Genomic DNA, 22,269 nt, shown 5'->3' on the forward strand with positions numbered 1-22,269 from the left:
TGTGACAAAACAGACCATACACTGTACAACATACATGCACGCTAGAGGTCGACCGATTAATTAGGGCCGATTTCACGTTTTTATAACAATCAGAAATCAGTATTTTTGGGCGCCGATTTGCCTATTTAAAAAAAAAAAAATGTTTACACCTTTATTTAATCTTTATTTAACTAGGCAAGTCAGTTAAGAACACATTCTTATTTTCAATGACTGCCTAGGAACAGTGGGTTAACTGCCTTGTTCAGGGGCAGAACGACAGTTTCACCTTGTCAGCTCGGGGGATCCAATCTTGTAACCTTAACTATTCCAACGCAATAAAGACCTGCCTCTCTCTCGTTGCACTCCACAAGGAGTTACGCGAATACAGTAAACCAAGGTAAATTGCTAGCTAGCATTAAATTTATCTTATAAAAAACAATCAATCATAATCACTAGTTAATTACACATGGTTGATGATATTACTATATATTATCTAGCGTGTCCTGCGTTTGAATGAATGTTTACGCGCCTGCTTCTGCCTACCACTGCTCAATCAGATACTTGTATACTCAGTCAGATTATATGCAACATATAATCTGACTGAGCATACAAGTATCTGATTGAGCAGTGGTAGGCAGAAGCAGGCGCGTAAACATTCATTCAAACAGCACTTTAGTGCGTTTTGCCAGCAGCTCTTCGTTGTGCGTCAAGCATTGCGCTGTTTATGACTTCAAGCCTATCAACTCCCGAGATGAGGCTAGTGTAACCGAAGTGAAATGGCTAGCTAGTTAGCGCGCGTTAATTGTCGTTGTGTTGCTGGTTCGAGTTCACGGAGGAGCGAGGAGAGGGACGGAAGCTATACTGTTACACTGACAATACTAAAGTGCCTATAAGAACATCCAATAGTCAAAGGTTAATGAAATACAAATGGTATAGAGGGAAATAGTCATATAATTCCTATAATAACTACAACTTTACCTGGGAATATTGAAGACTCATGTTAAAAGCAACCACCAGCTTTCATATGTTCTCATGTTCTGAGCAAGGAACTGAAACGTTAGCTTTCCTACATGGCACATATTTTACATGGAACATATTGCACTTTGTTTTTGCATTATTTAAACCAAATTGAACATGTTTCATTATCTATTTGAGGCTAAATTTATTTTATTGATGTATTATATTAAGTTAAAATAAGTGTTCATTCAGTATTGTTGTAATTGTCATTATTACAAATAAATAAATAATCGGCCAATTAATCGGTATCGGCTTTTATGGTGTTGAAAAATCATAATCGGTCGACCTCTAATGCACGCACACAAACACTTGTGTTCATGGGTTACTACTACACATGAAAAGTTCTTCCCATGAGGCTAAGGCCTGTTTTAACACTCAAAAGTGTGCCCACACACACACTTTAACACCCAACAGAGACATAATCACACACATATGGACACACAATCTCACCTTCTGTCGACAGATCACACACACACACACACACTGTCATTGTGGTCACCAGTGTGTGACTGCACCTGTGTAAACAGTGTTGCTTTAGGGGGCTGTTCTCACACTCAGCCTGGTAACGGACAATGGGTTCACCTCACAGCAGCTGACTAGACTGGTAGGGGAATGGACCAATCCCATGGGGAGGGAGGAGAGAAAGTGAGAGAGCAGGAGAGAAGGAGGACTAGAGATTGAGGAAGAGGAGAGTGACAGGTTTGACTGGCTACTCAGCCACATAGCTCCAGCCAAACACCATGTTCCCCACTAACATTTCTTCTCCACGGTCATAGAGCAGTGGAAGATTTCCGTTTGAGTTGTCAGGATAGCGAGTGATTACGAAGGGGGGACAAAAGAGAGGGAGGAAAGAAAACATTTAGGAGAAATAAGGATAGGTGGAGGGGTGCTTAGTAGTCTGTAGGTAAAGGACTTTGTATAGGGGGTTTGGGTGTTGCAATAGCTAGCATTTTATTACAGGTGTTTTCTTTGGAGTCTTAGCATTGCCTTTGTGAAACCCCCACTAGAGGTGACTGAGTGGGGGTCAGGGGTGGAACCCAAACTAACTAAAGCCAGAGTCACAGGAAGTGAACTCATCAGAGAGCTTCTTAAAACAAACAACACCCTGTGTGAACCTGATGACTCAGTCAATAGCCCCAGTTCCCCCCTCACACTCCCCCTGAGTGGCTGCTACTGGGTTGAGTCTGCTACAGTAATTACCCAACAGACTGAAATACTGTAGCTTCATCACAGTATCTTGGCTTTCATAAACACTGATTTGAATAGAAGGATTACTAGTGAAAACCGATCTAGTCATACCTATCAGGGGAAAATGCACAAAAGGAGACTATAAATTAGGGCTGGAGTCAAATATTGATATAATTTTGTCCAAAATGTATATTGCGATATGTAACTACATAGATTTTCCCCCCGATCACTAATATAAATTAATATTAGTGCATAGCCTGTGATGGCTCTCTCTGACCATGCTGAAATGACTGTCAAGGCATAGATAGTTATCACAGCTGGAGCTGAAAGGACCTGGCCTACCATCTGAGCTCGGTCTCCTCTCTCCTCAGTCCTCATTACAGACGGACAAAAAGGCACTCTTCTATCAGGGATCATCATTTTGAATTGAAGAGGTGCACTAAACTGGAAAACACTTCAGTGAAAACAGTAGTAACCCTAAATACCCAGATACCTCTGTTTAGTAGGCTAACAAAGACCAAGAGCATTCCATTTTATGTTTTGTCCTGCGGTCACCGACAACAACGAGACAGCCTATAGGGAGGAGGTCAGCAGCCTCTCACTCAACGTGATCAAGACAAAGGAGATGATTGTGGACTACAGGAAAAAGAGGACCGAGCACTCCCCCATTCTCATCGACGGTGTTGCAGTGGAGCAGGTTGAGAGCTTCAAGTTCCTTGGTGTCCACATCACCAACAAATTAACATGGTCCAAACACACCAAGACAGTCGTGAAGAGGGCACGACAAAACCTATTCCCCCAAAAGATTTGGCATGGGTCCTCAGATCCTCAAAAGGTTCTACAGCTGCACCATCGAGAGCATCCTGATTGATTGCATCGCTGCCTGGTATGGCAACTGCTCAGCTTCCAACCGGAAGGCGCTACAGAGGGTAGTGCGAACGGCCCAGTACATCACTGGGGCCAAGCTTCCTGCCATCCAGGACCTCTATACCAGGCTGTGTCAGAGGAAGGCCCTAAAAATTGTCAAAGACTCCAGACACCCTAGTCATAGACTGTTCTTTCTGCTGCTGTATGGCAAGCTGTACCAGAGTGCCAAGTCTAGGTCCAAGAGGCTTCTTAACAGCTTCTACCCCCAAGCCATAAGTCTCCTGAACATCTAATCAAATGGCTACCCAGACTATTTTTATTGCCCCCCCATCCCCCTCTTTTACGCCGCTGCATGTACAACCCGGTGCCCCCACACATTGACTCTGTACCGGTACACTGGATACCATATATATATATATAAGCCCAGCAAAAAAAGAAACATCCTTTCACTGTCAACTGCTTTTATTTTCAGCACACTTAACATGTAAATATTTGTACGAACATAACAAGATTCAACAACTGAGACATAAACTGAACAAGTTCCACAGACATGTGACTAACATAAATGGAATAATGTGTCCCTGAACAAATAGGGGGTCAAAATCAAAGTAACAGTCAGTATCTGGTGTGGCCACCAGCTGCATTAAGTACTGCAGTGCATCTCATCCTCATGGACTGCACCAGATTTGCCAGTTCTTTCTGTGAGATGTTACCCCACTCTTCCACCAAGGCACCTGCAAGTTCCCGGACATTTCTGGGGGGAATGGCCCTAGCCCTCACCCTCCGATCCAACAGGTCCCAGACGTGCTCAATGGTCGGGCTCTTTGCTAGCCATTGCAGAACACTGACATTCCTGTCTTGCAGGAAATCATGCACAGAATGAGCAGTATGGCTGGTGGCATTGTCATGTCAGGTTCATGTCAGGATGAGCTTGCAGGAAGGGTACAACATGAGGGAGGAGGATGTCTTCCCTGCAACGCACAGCGTTGAGATTGCCTGCAATGACGACAAGCTCAGTCCGATGGTGCTGTGACACACCGCCCCAGACCATGACGGACCCTCAACCTCCAAATTGATCCCACTCCAGAGTATAGGCCTCGGTGTAATGCTCATTCCTTCGGTGATAAATGTGAATCCGACCATCACCCCTGGTGAGACAAAACCGCAACTCGTTAGTGAAGAGCACTTTTTGCCAGTCCTGTCTGTGCCAGCGATGGTGGGTTTGTGCCATAGGCTACGTTGTTCCCGGTGATGTCTGGTGAAGACCTGCCTTACAACAGGCCTACAAGCCCTCAGTCCAGCCTCTCTCAGCCTATTGCGGACAGTCTGAGCACTGATGGAGGGATTGTGCGTTCCTGGTGTAACTCGGGCAGTTGTTGCCATGTCCCTGTCCCTGTCCCGCAGGTGTGATGTTCGGCTGTACCGATCCTGTGCAGGTGTTGTTACACGTGGTCTGCCACTGCGAGGACGATCAGCTGTCTGTCCTGTCTCCCTGTAGCGCTGTCTTAGGCGTCTCACAGTACGGACATTTCAATTTATTGCCCTGGCCACATCTGCAGTCCTCATGCCTCCTTGCAGTATGCCTAAGGCATGTTCACGCAGATGATCAAGGACCCTGGGCATCTTTCTTTTGGTGTTTTTCAGAGTTAGTAGAAAGGCCTCTTTAGTATCCTAAGTTTTCATAACTGTGACCTTAATTGCCTACCGTCTGTAAGTTGTTAGTGTCTTAATGACCGTTCCACAGGTGCATGTTCATTAATTGTTTATGGTTCATTGAACAAACATGGTCCTGAAAAAGGGCCGTTTATTTTTTTGCGGAGTTTTGTCTCACTATTGTTATTTTACTGCTGCTCTTTAATTACTTGTTACTTTTATTTCTTATTTTCATCCATGTTTTTTTAACTGCATTGTTGGTTAGGGGCTTGTAAGTATCGGCGCATGTAACTAAGAAGATTTGATTTAGTTGATAGTTAGCATGAAAAAATAACGATTAAATATGTTTATTGATTACGAAAAACATTTCCCCTTTTGTAAGGAATTGTTCCATAAGTCAGTTTGTGCGTGTGTATAATATGTGTGTGTTCATATGTAGGATCTTAATTTGAGCCAGTTTGGTACAGCAGGAAAGTAATCCTTCAAAAACAGGAAATGTTAATTATTATGTCGATTATAATGAATGAACATTTTTGTAGGGGTTATGTTTTTCACAACGAGAAAATCAAGTCTGAAATTACTAAATGGAAATTACAAACTTCAGATGCCTTTTAAACCTCAAAAACATTTCAAGTTTAAAATGTTGTGCATTGCAGGAAAGTTCTCCTGCAACAGGGTGATCAAATTATGATCCTACATGTGGGTGTGGGTGTGTAGCTGTACTCATTATTAATGAATGTGCCCTTGGGACAGTCAGGTGCTAACTAGGGGGCAGACATTAATTTTCCCACAGAACTGTGTGGGTGTGTGGACTCGCCTCACATCATCAAGGTCATAGTGTACTAAGCCTCATGATAGATGCCATCTGTCTCTGACACAGATGTAGGATCTTTATTTGATCACTCTTCTGTTGCTGTGAATTTTGCTGCATAGCAGGAAATGCAAACTTGTAGGTTATTCAAGGTTTAAAAAGGCTTGATTTGCCCTAATAAAAATATATCAACCCCTGCAAAATATTTCCATGAATTATAATCCACATTGTAATTCACATTTCCTATTAATGCAGGATTATTTTCCTGGTGTAGCAAACTGGCTCAAATTAAGATCCTACATCTAGTCTCCTCACCCACAGGAACATGCAAAGGATGGACACGTTCCCGATATTATAATGACCACCTTCCCCCGCGACAACACACATACAGCACACAAATACTATAGCCATACCTCCCCTTTGCTGCCACACAAACGCCCACCCATATGCATGCACGTACTGAATGCACACACATGCACACGCACACACTAAGATGAGAACTATGGATCCACACACTCAATGTCTTTTTTCGATACATTTAGTAACCCTTAGGAGAGAGTTCTAAACACATCCAGTAGTTCTCTTCCCCAGTGTCTCCAGTTTCTCCATCTCTCTTTGTGTTCTTTGTCTGCTCTCTATTTCTTTGTTCCTCCATCAATACACGCTGAAATCCAGTTACCTGCTAGGCTCTCTCGCTGTGTCAGGTATTCTCTTCTCCTCTTTTGTTTCCTCGCCACATCACGCTCTCTATCTCTCTACCTCTCTCTGGGGTTCTCTCTCTTCCCCCTGTATCCGTTTCTCCATCTGTCTGCCTCCCCCCCTTCATCCCAGACCCATTTTATTTCTTGCTTAGGTTTCTCTTTTTCTCCCTCACTCGTTTCAGCCTCCTGCTTTCGTGGGTCTTCCCCTCCAGGCCTCTCCCTCTTTCCTAGGTATCTCGGTTTCATTCTCTCTCCTTCCCTCTTACTCTCTCTGTTAGTAATCCTCCATCTCCTCTTAGGACATATATTTGTCTAGACAGTGTATACCTTCATAACTTCACTCCTTTTTGTTGGGTTTAAGCAGACTCTCCATGCTGCTCCTTGCTACTGATGATCTCGTCAAGCTGCTACACTTCATAGTGTAGCTATTCCATCACTCTTTTTAATGTCTCTCATACGTGCTATGGGGATTGGTGACTGTGCTTGTTCACAAAGATCATTCTGAGGATATTTAATTACCCATTAGCTATCATTTTTTGTCACTATGCTGCTGATGTCATCTGAAATGAGAGAGACAACAGACAAGCTCATTGTTATGGCCCATTAACCAGGGCTCCGTCTCTCTCAGCCTCACTCTCTGCTACAGGGGACAGTAGCAAGCACACTCTCTCCCATAATAAGACCCCCCCCCCCCCCCCCTCTCCTAGAACAGAGGGACTGACCCTCTTCACGCATGACACAGGGTTAACTTGAAGGAGATCCTGGGCTGCCGCAGACCGATTGTGTAGCAAGCAAAGGCAAATGGCTTTGTTCTCCTAGTGTATGTCCATGTGCTGACTACCACTAACTCTGTTATGGCAGTCCACTTTCCTGTGACGTCGCAATACACACAGGACAGCCCTTCCTGCCTGACACACCTTGGTTTAGTTGGCTCAACTCGAATAAAGGCAGACTGCACAATGGTTTTTGATTGTTTACATATGTAATTTGAGGGGGGAACACTGGCATATGTCCCTGTAAATTTCAACCTATATCAATAGCGTCATGTTTACATTTGTTTTCAGATTCAACTTAAGTTTCTGTATGCAGGTCATTCTAGTGTGATTATTCTGTGAATCTGCTGTATGCGTTTCTGTTCCTTTGTGCACTAATTACTTTCTATCTCATTAGTTAGTGATATCATTCTGAGGTTAGTTGACCACTTATTCACCCTCCGATTAGACTGCTTATTTCGCTTCAGTGAGCTGACATCACACAATACAGTGCCTTGCAAAAGTATTCATCCCCCTTGGCGTTTTTCCTATTTTGTTGTATTACAACCTGTAATTTAAATAGATTTTTATTTGGATTTCATGTAATGGACATACACAAAATAGTCAAAATTGGTGAAGTGAAATGAAAACAACAACTTGTTTAAAAAATATATATTAAAAAAAAAAACGGAAGAGTGGTGTGTGCATTTGTATTCACCCCTTTTGCTACGAAGCCCATAAGATCTGATGCAACCAATTACCTTCAGAAGTCACACAATTAGTTAGATTGCACACAGGTGGACATTATTTAAGAGTCACATGATCTGTCACATGATCTGTCACATGATCTCAGTATATATACACCTGGTCTGAAAGGTCTAGAGTCTGCAACACCACTAAGCAAGGGGCACCATGAAGACCAGGAGCTCTCCAAACAGGTCAGGGACAAAGTTGTGGAGAAGTACAGATCAGGGTTGGGTTATAAAAAAAAATCAGAAACTTTGAACATCCCACGGAGCACCGTTAAATCAATTATTAAAAAAATGGAAAGAATATGGCACCACAACAAACCTGCCAAGAGAGGGCTGCCCACCAAAACTCACAGACCAGGCAAGGAGGGCAGTAATCAGAGAGGCAACAAAGAGACCAAAGATTAGGAAGGAGTTGCAAAGCTCCACAGCGGAGATTGGAGTATCTGTCCATAGGACCACTTTAAGCCGTACACTCCACAGAGCTGGGCTTTACGGAAGAGTGTCCAGAAAAAGCCATTGCTTAAAGAAAAAAATATGCAAATACGTTTGGTGTTTGCCGAAAGGCATGTGGGAGACTCCCCAAACATATGGAAGATGGTGCTCTGGTCAGATAAGACTAAAATTGAGCTTTTTGGCCATCAGGGAAAATGCTATGTCTGGCACAAACTCAACACCTCTCATCACCCCGAGAACCCCATCATGCTGTGGGGATGTTTTTCGTCGGCAGGGACTGGGAAACTGGTCAGAATTGAAGGAATGATGGATGGTGCTAAATACAGGAAAATTGTTGAGAAACCTGTTTTCAGTCTTCCTAGAGATGTGATACTGGGATGGAGGTTCACCTTCCAGCAGGACTATGACCCTAAGCATGTTGCTAAAGCAACACTCGAGTGGTTTATGGGGAAACATTTAAATGTCTTGGAATAGCCTAGTCAAAGCCCAGACCTCAATCCAATTGAGAATCGGTGGTATGACGTAAAGATTGCTGTACACCAGCGGAACCCATCCAACTTGAAGGAGCTGGAGCAGTTTTGCCTTGAAGAATGGGAAAAAATTCCAGTGGCTAGATGTGCCAAGCTTATAGAGATATACCCCAAGAGACTTGCAGCTGCAATTGCTGCAAAAGGTGGCTCTACAAAGTTTAGACTTTGGGAGGGGTGTGGGAATGCACTCTTAAGTTCAATTTTTGTGTCTTATTTCCTGTTTGTTTCACAAGAAAAATAGTTTGTATCTTCAAAGTGGTAGGCATGTTGTGTAAATCAAATTATACAAACAAAATCCATTTTAATTGCAGGTTGTAAGGCAACAAAATAGGAAAAATGCCAAGGGGCGTGAATACTTTCGCAAGCCACTGTATACCCTGGGTTGAAAGTGTGTTGGCAAAAAGAATACATGAAACATAAACAGAGGAGAGGAGAGGACACACCCAAAGCTATTCAGTCAACCGGAAAAAGGATCAGCCAAGCTTGTTAGTGTCTGGCTGTAATAACTTATGACTACACTGTGTGGATAATGAGTTACTTAAGGGAGAGCAATAATGGGCCTTCACATCAAAACAAAGCATTATCATTTATTTCAGCTTTGAATCAGTGTTATGAGCTACATTATGTGCAATATGTGTTAAATGATTTTTTAGTCTTAGTGCATTTATAAAAAATTAGATTATTGAACACTTATTTGTTATAAGTTAATAAAAATTTATGTTTACAGCGTCTATGCTATAGTTACCAGTCATATAGTTACTAGAAAGCCTATGGTTCAAATTCCTAGTTGATTAGAACTTCCCACTGGGCACAGACATCATTTCAATGTCTTTGTTTTGATTTACATTTTGTTGAGTTGTCAACTAACGTGAATTCTATGTGAAATCAACAAAAAATGTAACCATGTCATTGGATTTAGATTAAACGTTGGGTGAAAAAAGACGGAATTCCATTACGTTGATGACTTTTTGCAAATCCAATCAGTTTTCCACGTTGATTAAAAACCTCTTTGGGCTGCAATCCCATTAATGGGATGATATGACAACAGCCAGTAAAAGTGCAGGGCGCCAAATTCAAAACAACAGGAATCTCATAATTAAAATTCCTCAAACATACATGTATCTTGTACCGTTTTAAAGGTAGTCTTGTTCTTAATCCCACCACAGTGTCCGATTTCAAATAGGCTTTACGGCAAAAGCATCACAAACAATTATGTTAGGTCACCACCAAGCCACAGAAAAACACAGCCATTTTCCCAGCCAAAGAGAGGAATCACAAAAAGCACAAATAGAGATAAAATGAATCACTAACCTTTGATGATCTTCATCAGATGACACTCATAGGACTTCATTTTACACAAAACATGTATGTTTTGTTTGATAAAGTTCATATTTATATCAGAAAATCTGAGCTTACATTGGCGCATTACATTCACTAGTTCCAAAAACATCCAGTGATTTTACATAGCCACATCGATTCAACAGAAATACTCATCATAAATGTAGATGATCATACAAATGGAATTATAGATATACCTGTCCTTAATGCAACCGCTGTGTCAGATTTCGAAAGAACTTTACGGAAAAAGCAAACCATGCAATAATCTGAGACGGCGCTCAGAACAATCAAGTCAAATTAGCCGCCATGTTGTAGTCAACAAACCAAATATTACATCCTAAATATTGCCTTACCTCTGATGATCTTCATCAGAATGCACTCCCAGGAATCCCAGGTCCACAATAAATGCTTGATTTGTTCGAAAATGTCCGTTATTTATGTCCAATTAGCTACTTTTGTTAGCGCGTTTGGTAAACATATCCAAACGTTCGTTCTGGTCAGCGTTACATTTCAGAAACATTTCAAACTAAGTACAGAATCAATCATTAGGATGTTTTCATCAATTATCTTCAATAAAGTTCCAACCGGAGTATTCCTTTGTGTCTTCAGGAGCCATGGAATGCAGATCGCTATCATGTGAAATGAGGGTGACCAGGAAATGGCTGACTGCCTGATTCCTTCTGCTGTCATTCAGTCCCACAACACAGTAGAAGCCTCATTCAAATTTCTATAGACGGTTGACATCTAGTGGAAGCCCTGGGAAGTGCAACTTCATTAATATCTCAAGGGGATTTCAATGGGAACTGTGTTGAATAGATAACAACCTCAGATTTCTCACTTTCTGTTTTGATTTCTCCTCAGGTTTTTGCCTGCCATATGAGTTCTGTTATACTCACAGACATCATTCAAAATCAAATCATTCAGAGTGTTTTCTATCCAATACTAATAATATGCATATATTAGCAACTGAGACTGAGGAGCAGGCCGTTTACTTTGGGCACCTTATTCATCCAAGCTACTCAATACTGCCCCCCAGCCATAAGAAGTTAAACTTCATTACATTGAATTTTGGTGTTAAAATGACGTGGAAACAATGTTGATTCAACAAGTATTTACCCAGTGGGTTGTCACTGTTCTTTACTTAACCTACATTCAATACATATCCAGCTATATGACAAAAAAGGCCTAAAATGTCTGCTTTGGCAGTCAGACTGGACAAAATTGTTTGCAACGATCTGAGTCAAAGAAGTCTACAAGGCCGTCTGAGAACCACAGGGCTAAGATTATGAACAACAACTTTGTCCTTCCCCTCCAACTGTAGTGTTGCTATGCTCTCAACTCACCAACCCCAGTCTCCATGCTCTCCTCTGGCTCCACTGCCTTTTCCATGAAACAGGAAGTCAGTATAATGATCTTCCGGTGTGTGATGTCAGCACTGAAGCACTAGCATAGACAATTTGGTAGAAAACAGATTACTGAGACAAAAACTGTTTTTTACAAAAATGTTTGGACTGTGTATACAAACCCTTTTCCAAACGACGTTTTTTGACACTGTGAGTTTTGTTTCTCCCTTTCCTGTTTAGTTTTGTTGTGTCTGAGTCTCTGAGGCTGCTTGGTTGCAGGAAGGGGAGTGAATGACATGTATTCATAAAAGCTTTTAATAGAGGGACCAAAAGTGAGCACATTCTCTCTGGCTCAGGCATCTGCACATGAGTTCAGTCCACTGAAAACAACAGATGCCAATATCACAGTCTGAAGGGGAACAGAGACTTCATGAGTCTTGACACTTTCAGATAGCACCCTTCATAGAAATAGAAAGGGAAGGGAATCTATATGGCTCTCTGTCCATCTCATCTGAAACTCCTCTGACCTCATCTGTCATGGCAGCCCAGTAAAGTGCATGCTAGACTTTGTAGAAGTGTCATGATAAATATGAAGTGTTATTGTTGCGGCAGGAAAACAACTGGTTGACGCTTGGAAACTGACTCATCAGAAATGGACTTGTGGCATAAAAACATTTTGACAATTGCTTTAAATAGTAATGTCCATTATATTTATTATATACTGAACAAAAATATAAACTCAACATGTTTTGGTCCCATGTTTCGTGAGCTGAATTGAAAGATCCCAGAAATGTTCCATATGCACAAAAAGCATTTCTGCCTAATAAAGGCCGTTTGTGGGGGAAAACTCATTCTGATTGGCTGGGCCTGGCTCCCCAGTGGGTGGGCCTTGCTCCCAAGTGGGTGGGCGGGTGGGCCTATGCCCTCCCAGGCTCACCCATGGCTTCACCCCGGCCAGTCATGTGAAATCCATAAATTAGGGCCTAATGAATTGTTTCAATTGACCTATTTCCTTCTATGAACTGTAACCCAGTAAAATCTTTTAAATTGTTGCATGTTGCATTTATATTTTTGCTCAGTATACGTCTTTGCATACACACAGAACTCAATGTTAACTGCCTAGCACTGTGTATCTGCATCTTATTTGGCTAGATTCTCGGTCATGCCAACCTCTTGGTTAACCATTAGCATCAATAAAGCCAGATCCCAGCAGCATACCCAAGCTTCATTGCTTACAGTAAACCAATTACAGTAAACCAATCCTTCCATTTAAAAAAAGTAATACATGCCACTTTATATAGACACCAGTGTCAGTCTAAGAAGAATTTACTAAACAAAGGATTAGCCATGCTACACACTGGCTGGCTGAATTTGGCCGAAGGTGCTCTTCAACCACTAAGAGACAAAGGCTACGATAGACTCCCCCATCCAAAATAACAAGGAACGTTGCCCTCATCATACATTTTTCTGATCACTCCCCTATAGCAGGTTTATTGACCTGCTGGTTGTTTGTGTTGTTCACCACAACAGCATGTTAACAGCTCTTTTATCTCTGTGTCTTATCTGTCTGGGGTCAGAGTTCAGACTGGGATACTGTTATATGGCATAGTGGTGGTTAAGGTTGAGGCTTGTGACCTGAGGGCATACTGGTTCGTAATCCCCAGGTGAGAATTGTATACTGCTTTTATGTCCTTGTGCAGGATACTCATTCTCTGTAGACGCACATGTCTAAAGTATCTCATTTTAGATTGAAACATGGACGTAAAAATACAGGCGTAATCTTGGTTCAACATCCTGTTTGGTGATGATAGCCTTTTTTTCAGTGTACAAAGTTCAAAGTGATATTTCCCCTAGTGCGTTTTTCCGTAATACAATCAAACATTCCGTAGTACATGTTTGATTGAATCCCAAGCCCTTCGTCTGATCATCACTGAGAAGTTGATCCTATAAAGTTTGTACAGCCAGATAGGGTGTTATCTTCGTGGGTTTGTTGGTCTTGTGGTGGGGGGATGACGTCTGACGGTGGTGGGGTCAATGATCCTAGAGGCCTCCTTAAGCTGATTAACTCAACACACTGTGATGTGGTCTCCTCTCAGACTGGCCAGGAGCACGGGAGAGGCAGTTTAATAAACAAGTCGACTACAGAGTTTTAGCATTAGCTCTCCTCTGGCATCCACATAGTCTGAGGGTCAGCCAAGGACAGCTATCTGATACAGGGGAATCATATGAGAGAGGAGGTAGAGGAGCAGGGGAGAGGGACTATACATTGAGTGAGCAAAACATTAAGAACAGCTGCTCTTTCCATGACATAGACTGACCAGGTGAAAGCTATGATCCATTATTGATGTTACATTGATGTCGAATCCATGTAGATGAAGGGGAGGAGACAGGTTAAAGAAGGGTTTTTAAGCCTTGAAACAATTTAGATATGGATTGTGTATGTGTGCCATTCAGAGGGTGAATGGGCAAGACAAAATATTTAAGTGCCTTTTGAACGGGTATGGTAATAGGTGCCAGGCGCACCGGTTTGAGTGTGTTAAGAACTGCAACGCTGTTAGGTTTTTCATGCTTAACATTTTCCCGTGTGTATCAAGAATGGTCCACCACCCAAAGGACACCCAGCCAACTTGACACAACTGTGGGAAGCATCCCTGTGGAACGCTTTCGACACCTTGAGTTCATGTCCTGACTTGAGGCAGTTGTGAGGGCAAAAGAGGGTTCAACTCAATATTAGGAAGGTGTTCCTAATGTATTGTACACTCAGTGTATATCCATTTTCAGAAATGTTGGTAAAATATATTTTATTGTTTTAAAGAAATTATGAAAGAGATTGGAGTGTTTTTTCACTATCTATTCACATACCGGTATGGTGGTGTTCAATGATAGATAGACATGTATTTGTTTAAAATCTATCACTTGATGGTTTCATTTCAGAGAGACAAATAATAATGCTTTTTCTTTGCAAAATGCTGCTTAACCACCTCACTCTGAGAGAAATAAGTGCTACTGCTAGGTTAAAAGAACTGTACAAAGGATGCTTTTGAGGCATCAATATAAAAAAAGGATTTATTTTATTTTATTTCAATACAGTTATTAATCTGTATGTAAAACATTTACATTTTAATAATTTAGCAGGTGCTCCTAAGTGCATTCATTTATATATTTTTATTTATTTAACCTTTTATTTAACTAGGCAAGTCACATAGCTTGGTACATACCACAGTCAAATATACAAGATATGAACATTCCATTCCAGCTAAACACATTTTCATACACATCTAAAATCTATGAATAAAACGTCTGAGAACAGTAATATTTTACACACACAGGACGGTACCCAGAAGCAATCATTTCTGATGAAAACATTTGTGGATATAGCGTTTTGGAAATATACTCTTCATTTCTTCATAGTACGTCATTTCCCAGTCTTACTTCCTAGCCTTTTGCTTGTGATATGGCTATTGTCATGCCAATAAAGACATTTTAATTGAGTAGAGGGAGAGAGAGACAAAATAGAGAGCGAGTAAGAAGGCCTTGTCCTCTGCTCATCCACCAAACAGTGTAAATTCCTCAGTGGGGTAAGGTTAGATATCTGGAAGGCTTGGGCAGAGGTTAAGTCTGTGGCCTAATCCACCCCTTAATAGTATCTACTAATCCCTGGTCTATAACAGCAGCTTCTCTCTTCCTCCCCACTGCCCCGCCCTCTTTTCATTAAAAAGTCATTACACCCATTTGGTAACAATTTACCAGCAGCGCCGCTCTTCATAAACTGCATTGTGGCATTCTTTCCCTCAATTAAATGCTCTTAGCAATCTCACTCTCTCTCTCTCACTCTCTTCCTATCGCTCACTATCTATCTTTCTCATCTTTCACACCATCCCCTATCCGCCCTGAGTCCGATGATTCTAATCCAGTCTGTTAATCCACTATAGAGGAGCGTGGTAAGGAGGGTAGGATAGAGAGAGACAAGAAGAGAGGAATCGAGAGAGAAAGAGGGAGAGGGAGAGAGATGGAGCGAGTGTGTGAGAGCGATGGATAGGGGGAGGGGGAAATTCAGTCAGTGTGCCAGATATCTAGTGTAAGAGTCAGTTCTATAGAAAAATGTCTTAATAAGGTGGTCTTGAGTGATGGAGCTGACTGTGCATTAATAATAGTGAGGGAGGCAGTTTGGTAACAGTCGACTAACCTACCTCTGCTCTGCGGGGTCAGAGTGGATTAGAGCATGCTGCCGCAGTGCTCATCCTACCGCCATTAAAGCCAGCCCGACTCAGACATACTGTACAGGAGTTGCTAGGCGATGGACGCTACATGGATGCAGTTAAACTCTATGGATGAATTCTACCGAGAAGCATTGGCTTGGTGCCCAGTGCCAAATTGTGCACCTGTTTTCATCCTCTTCAAACCGGAGTGAATGTAAATGTGGGTTAGTGTGTTTAGACATGAGGGTCTGTAAGTGGAGCCAGTGTCCTGGACCTAAGCTGTCTCCCTGCCCGTCTCACCTCATTTCACCGTCATTACAGCATCACAACTGTAGCTAGTCATCACACCAGCATGTTGCATGTGTCAGTGTGTCCTATATGTCCTTACCCCTGAGTCTCTTTCCACCATTTTCACCTCAGATCAAAATCTTGGCGGGTCGCCTTTTTAATTAGCTAATGTAAATGGATGGGTTTGAACTCCTCTCCCTTCTTCTTTCACTCCATCCATCCCTCCATTCCTCTCTGGTTTCTTTCCTTTGGGTGTGTTTTACATACCCCTGAGATGGTGACATGTCCTGAATGAGTTCCTCACAATGGGGGCCCCCGGGCCTTTTGTTTAGGTTCTCAAAGGAACCCCTGACAAATCCTTCTTTTAGTTATTTCTCTTCCTCTTTCCGATAACGTTATAGTTGTGTGGCACGTTCCGGTGAGCGGGTTAAACCCCTCTGCTGCCCATCATGATAAACCAACAGGGTGAGCTTTCCTTATGTGTACGTCAAGGGTCTGAAGTCTACACTCTTAGAGAAAACTGCTTTGTTGATCATGTCCTCTCAATATTTTAGAAAATACAGTACAACCAGTATCGAAGGGCATCATTTCAGATAATAGACATGTTGTGTATTTGAAAACAGCTTTTGTTCCGTTTGTTTTGGTAGCATTAGCAGTTGTCGTGATGCACAAGGATTATTTGACATGGAATGCCATTTTGAGTCATTTCAAAACAAATTTGATGGCAAAGTTATCCTCTTGAACATAAATAATTGCCTAAAGTGCTTACTGAGAACCTACTGGAAGCACCTGTAAGTCATATACTCTCGCTACAGTGGATACACAACCTCATCGTAACGCCACGTGTTGTTGAGTTGATAATTAGCTGAGAGCTAAAAAAACAGAGAGTGACAAAGCCACTGAAGATGGACTACTTTGTCTGTGTTCACAACATCAGGAGATTAGTTTGTGACTAAAAGGCCACCGGCTGTGAAAAGCTGTTTGGTACCTGATTATTCTGCTTACTTAGCAGCACGACCAGAGTCACAGCCAGCAGCATAGACTGGTGCTCTGGTCTGGACACAGACAGACAGGCTGGAATTAAAATGTGTGGTATAAAATAAGGCACCATGCCAGGAACAGCTGGATATTACAGAGGCAAAGTAACACCGGAACATTCACATTTGAGTCACACCTACACAATTGCAAATGCCCGCACATGCACCTACACTAATTAGCATAGTGCACGCACACACACATTCTTAGATGCACAAGGACACATGCACTCGCAATTGCTAACATGCACACGGAATACACTCTCACGCTGAATGCGCTTCGAGTTATGCTGAGGCAGCATGGAGAGCCCTGTAGTGTAACAACGAGATTAAAGACAGTCCCCAGGCTGAGTGGGAGGGAGAGAGAGAGATACTATTCCTGAAAACACCACATTTACAATTCCTCATGCACCAGCTGTCCTCATCCAGTGAAACTTACTCTATGAAACAAAGTGCATGCTGCATATACAGTATGAGGAGACCTGAGCACCAGACAAGCATCTCACAGCTGTGGAATATCCAGAACGGTTGACAGTGTGAGATGAGCGAGAGTTAAAACAGTTCATATCCACACAGATTGCATCGGTTGGCGCTGATTTGTGTCTTTGGTTACAGAACAAAGAGAAGGAGCGGATGAAGGAGAGGGAGAAGGAGGCGCGGGAGCGGGAGGCGCGCTACAGCAACGGTCACCTCTTCACTTCCCTCACCGTGTCTGCCACCACCCTCTGTTCCGCCTGCAACAAAAGCATCACCGCTAAAGAGGCCCTCAGCTGCCCCAGTGAGTACCACACACACACATTATTGTAGGCAGTACATACACTCACAAGGCCCAGACAAAAGCCTAATGTCATTAGCGATAACATTATCGGGGTATTGGTGTATTGATGCATCACCAGATCAGTGGACCAACAGACATCTTGCCCCAGGGTTGTCATATTGGAGGGAGAGAGAGAGAGATTAGTGGCTGTCTAGTGTAAAGGGGGGGGGGGGGGACAAAATTGCTTTGGAAGAGAAAGGGTGATCAAAAGAACAGCAGAAGAGAGAGATTGGAGCTAGAAAAAGAAGATTCAAACAATAAGGGTAGAGAGAGAGAGATGAGGTAGGACGTGTGGGTCCATAAAGGTAGAAGAAACAAATGAGCCAAAGAGTTGGATCAAAAGAGGGAAGGAAACACACAGTGAATAGCAGGGGAGCGAAAAGGAGAGGGGATTCCTCCTGCACCCTCTCAATGTTTTTCTTTGCTCCCTCCCTCCTTCCCTTCTTTCTCTCCTTCCTTCCCTCCTTTTGAGAATCAATCACCTGTTGACTTCTAGGAGAACCTTCTCCCTTCCCCTGCCCAGACAATAGTGTTAGTGTGTGGGGAGCACAGATCAGATGGCCTGCTCCTCTCTCCACTCGCCTGGAGGAACAGCTGGGTGGAGGGAGGGTGGGAGGGAGGAGTGGGAGGGTGGGAGGGAGGAGTGGGTGGGAGGGAGGGTGGGAGGGAGGAGTGGGAGGGTGGGAGGGAGGAGTGGGTGGGAGGGAGGGGGGGAGGGAGGGAGAAGGCAGACTCCAGGGCAAACGGGGAAAACAAATAGAGGAAGATCCAGAGAGAAGGGTGGACAGATAAAGAGAGCAGAAAGAGGGGGGAAGACAGGGGTAGAAGGAAGAGGTGGAGGTAGAGGAGAACATATTGAGTGAAAAGGCTCCTCAGGGGCCATCAGTTCTCAGGTCAAGAGAGACCGAGGGGGAGGGAGAGAGAGATATTAGTTAACAAACAAGTGAACCAGAAAGACAAGAGTAGGAGACGAAGCCATATGGATGATGGATGATGCATGATGACACTAACAGACAGAGAGGAGTTTGCCTGAAATAGAAAGAGGAAGTCCATACTGAGAATTGTGTTTTTGTTTTGCTTACCCCATTTTGAAACGAGTGTTATACCATGCAACAACACTACACTGTCCCCACAGCAACATCAAAGACAATTCAATTGACTGTCATAGTCGATTGAGATTTGTATTTATCATTAAATCAATCCAAACATACATTCCTAAAGGGAAAGAGGGATGCCTTTTGTCTTATCAAACCCAATTACCTATTTTGATTGAATATTGATGTATGGATGAAGTTCATTGTCCTTCAAGTTGAGGAAATAGCTGCTCCATCTTCGACCTCGTTACCTTGACCCCTACAGCTCTGAAGACGAGGTTCAAAGAGAGAGAGATAAAAGAGAAGAGAGAGAAACAGACAGACAGACAGAGTGAGAAGGGGAGCACAGGGGAGGGGGTACAGTGGGGCATGGGGGTGGGAGAGGGAAGGCTCTTGGCATGGGGTGTGATTACACATGTCTGCTGCCAAAGAGTGGTGTGTGTGTGTGCCCGTGTGTGTTTGTGAGTGTGCGCCTGTGTGTGTGAGTGAGTGATTATGAGTATTGTGTGCGCCTGTGTGTGTGAGTGAGTGAGTGAGTGGTTATGAGTATTGTGTGTGTGTGAGAGTTCCGGTACTTGAGAATGAGAGAGACGGTGGGCTCAGAGATTGCAGTGGGGGGTAAGGGGTACACCAGCTGTAGTTTAGATAGAACACCGGTCATAGGCTATTGATTTGGGTTGGGGGCATAATTATATTCACAGGGTCAGGTCTGGGTGTGTATGTGTGCGTATTGGGCTGAAGGGGGCATGAATACATTATCATTGTAAACTACACCGGAGGTGAGAGAGGGGGCGAGATACAGATGGAGATGGAGAGAACGGGAATAGAAACAGAGTGGATGCCTACTGTAAGTAGGAGGGAGGACTGAGGTGTGAGCCGGCTGTGAGACTATTTCAGGTTTGGAATTCCCTTAGTGTTGGATTCTCTATTCATATATTCAAATTCTGAGCCAGTTAAGATATTTTTAGTCTAGAGTCTGTTTGATTTAGATTAGATTTAGATTCGATAAGAATCTAAATTGGTTTAGGAAACATGCCTTGGGTCAGTCATAGTCAGTTTGTCTGAACTCAACTAATATTTTTCGCAGTTTTACCTTTTCATTAATTCATGTGTTATCGCATCACTGTCATCTCAGTTTGCTAATATGTTATAATTAGACGCAACACAACCATTAGACCTGTAAGACTCAATATAGAGATGGAGAATGACAAAGTAGCTATAGTGTAACTACAGTACAGAATGCAGGTTTAGGAGATTATACAGTAGGTCTATGATGAAGCCCACTGTCTGTTGAGAGAGGGGCTTTTCTCTTTGTTTGGTGGATCTGAAACAGCCCCCCCCCCCTCTCCCCCTCTTGCCCCAATACACAGCTGCTACCACCCTCCCCGACTGTAATCTGGAAATAGTGCATCTGGTAGTTGGAGTGTGGGAGATTAACAAGCAATCTGCCACACTGACGTGTGCACCCACACACATACACACACATATGCATGCACACATAGACGCACACACATGCACGCACACATAGACAAACACACATAGGCAGGTCAGCACGAACGAATGCACACACACAGACACACTCCCAATCCCTCTTCCTCTCTGCGTCCACAGATATTAGTGGTCCCTAACAGTAATGAGTGATGAATGAGCTGAGGGTAACACAGTTAAACCTCTCCTGTTTAACACAGTGGTCTGATAGGGAGCCATATTTCCTCAGAGGCCCAGCGATGCTTGAATACGGGGTCATGACATTGTCCTACATCGGGATTGCTATCTGAGGTCCCCTGTGAATTGGGACAGGGGTGACATATGTTTAGGCTGGGTGCGGGGGAGAGTGTCTGTGTGTGTGTGTGTGGAGTAGGTAGCACCGCCTGTTTTGGGAGAATCCATTGATTTCATGTCTGAGTGGATGTTTCCGGTTTGGAGTCACCAGGGAGGATTTTACAATATTGTCTATGTATTCAATCAATTAAGTACGTGTTCTTGATGTACAACAATGTTTGGCTTGAATTTGAATGAAGTCCACAGGTATCTTTTTATTTATTATTATTTATTTCAAATTCATTTCAGGGACCCTTTATTCCATTACTGCAGAGAAAGACATTTTGTTTTTGTTTTCATCAACATTTGAACTCATGTTTATTTCCTGCCTCACATCTTATTGTTCTCTGCATGAACGGATAACTGACAAATAGGAGCCCTGCTGGGTGTCCAGCAGGGTGTAATTTAATGTGTGTAGCCTCTGCGTAGCGCTGTGTCATTACGTGTGAGATTACCTCCTCAGACACAGATTAAGACTCAGATTAAGACGACCAGGCCATTGTTGTTTGGCTCATTTTGACATCATCTGAGGGTCCTAGATTACACTCACACACAGTTTACAATTGGGGGGTATACACTGTGTACAAAACATTAAGAATATTGAATTGTCCTCGCCCTTTTGCCCCGCAGAACAGCCTCAATTCGTCAGGTCGTGGACTCTACAAGGTGTCGAAAGCGTTCTACAGGGATGTTGGCCCATGTTGACTCCAATGCTTCCCACAGTTGTGTCAAATTGGCTGGATGTCCTTTCGGTGGTGGACCATTCTTGATGCACACGGAAAACTGTTGAGCGTGTAAAACCCAACAGCTTTGCAGTTCTTGACACAAACCGGTGCGCCTTAAATCCTTTGTCTTGCCTGTTCACCCTCTGAATGGCACACATACCCAATCTAGGCTTCAACATCATTCTTTAAAATGTCTCCTACCCTTCATCTACACTGATTGAAGTGGATTTAACAAGTGACATCAATAAGGGATCATAGCTTTCACCTGGATTCACCTGGTCAATCAATGTCATGGAAAGAGCAGGTGTTCGTAATGTTTCGTACACTCAGTGTACAGTATTATCATAGAAATAAATAAGATAATTAGCTAAAGACAAGTGAACTGTAAATAATATAGTGTCATAAGGAAGGGGGATTCTAAGCAGTATTTGAAACCCCAAAGCATTTCTATGTTGTAGATCCACTCTGTATGGTATGCCATTAATCTCGTTGGGTCTCCAGTCTAGTTTCCGAGCAGCGATGTTGAGCTTTAGGGGAAGGGTCTAACAGTACTTTCTAAATGTTTCTACGAGCCTTGGAGAAGGCCGCCATCATTTCAGCACCAACAGTGTTGCTCCAACACTGGCATGTTGGTTTAGTGAGCAAGGGGCCTAGTCTGTTTGTTTTAGCATCGGGGACAATATCTACTGGATGTGTTTGTCCTTCTGTAAGGAGTGGTGTGTGAGGGGCTTTGAGTATGTTTAAATCGTTTGTAGCCTGTGTATGTGTGTGTGTGTGTTGTGAGAGTTTGAGCGATGAATGGGTCACAGTGTGCCTCGCATTCTGAGGTTTAAGTAGAAAGCGTGTTAGCTGAGTCCATGCTCTGTAAAATGTTGGCTTTTATGGAGAACACACCCTGAAAAGAGTG

The 22,269-nt window shown here is 43.0% G+C and overlaps 1 protein-coding gene across 1 annotated transcript in view; it reads left to right on the plus strand.

Moving 5' to 3' along the window:
* Positions 1 to 22,269, plus strand: part of LOC110486531 (rho guanine nucleotide exchange factor 2) — a 47,661-nt gene that overhangs the window by 12,758 nt on the left and 12,634 nt on the right. Inside the window, exon 5 of the mRNA XM_090215014.1 lies at positions 17,521 to 17,683. Coding sequence (XP_090071140.1) covers positions 17,521 to 17,683 — 163 coding nt within the window. The remainder of the gene's footprint in view (positions 1 to 17,520; positions 17,684 to 22,269) is intronic.

This window comes from Oncorhynchus mykiss, chromosome 2, assembly GCF_057628025.1.
Source record: "Oncorhynchus mykiss isolate SJ-2025 chromosome 2, ASM5762802v1, whole genome shotgun sequence".
Lineage (NCBI taxonomy): Eukaryota > Metazoa > Chordata > Actinopteri > Salmoniformes > Salmonidae > Oncorhynchus > Oncorhynchus mykiss.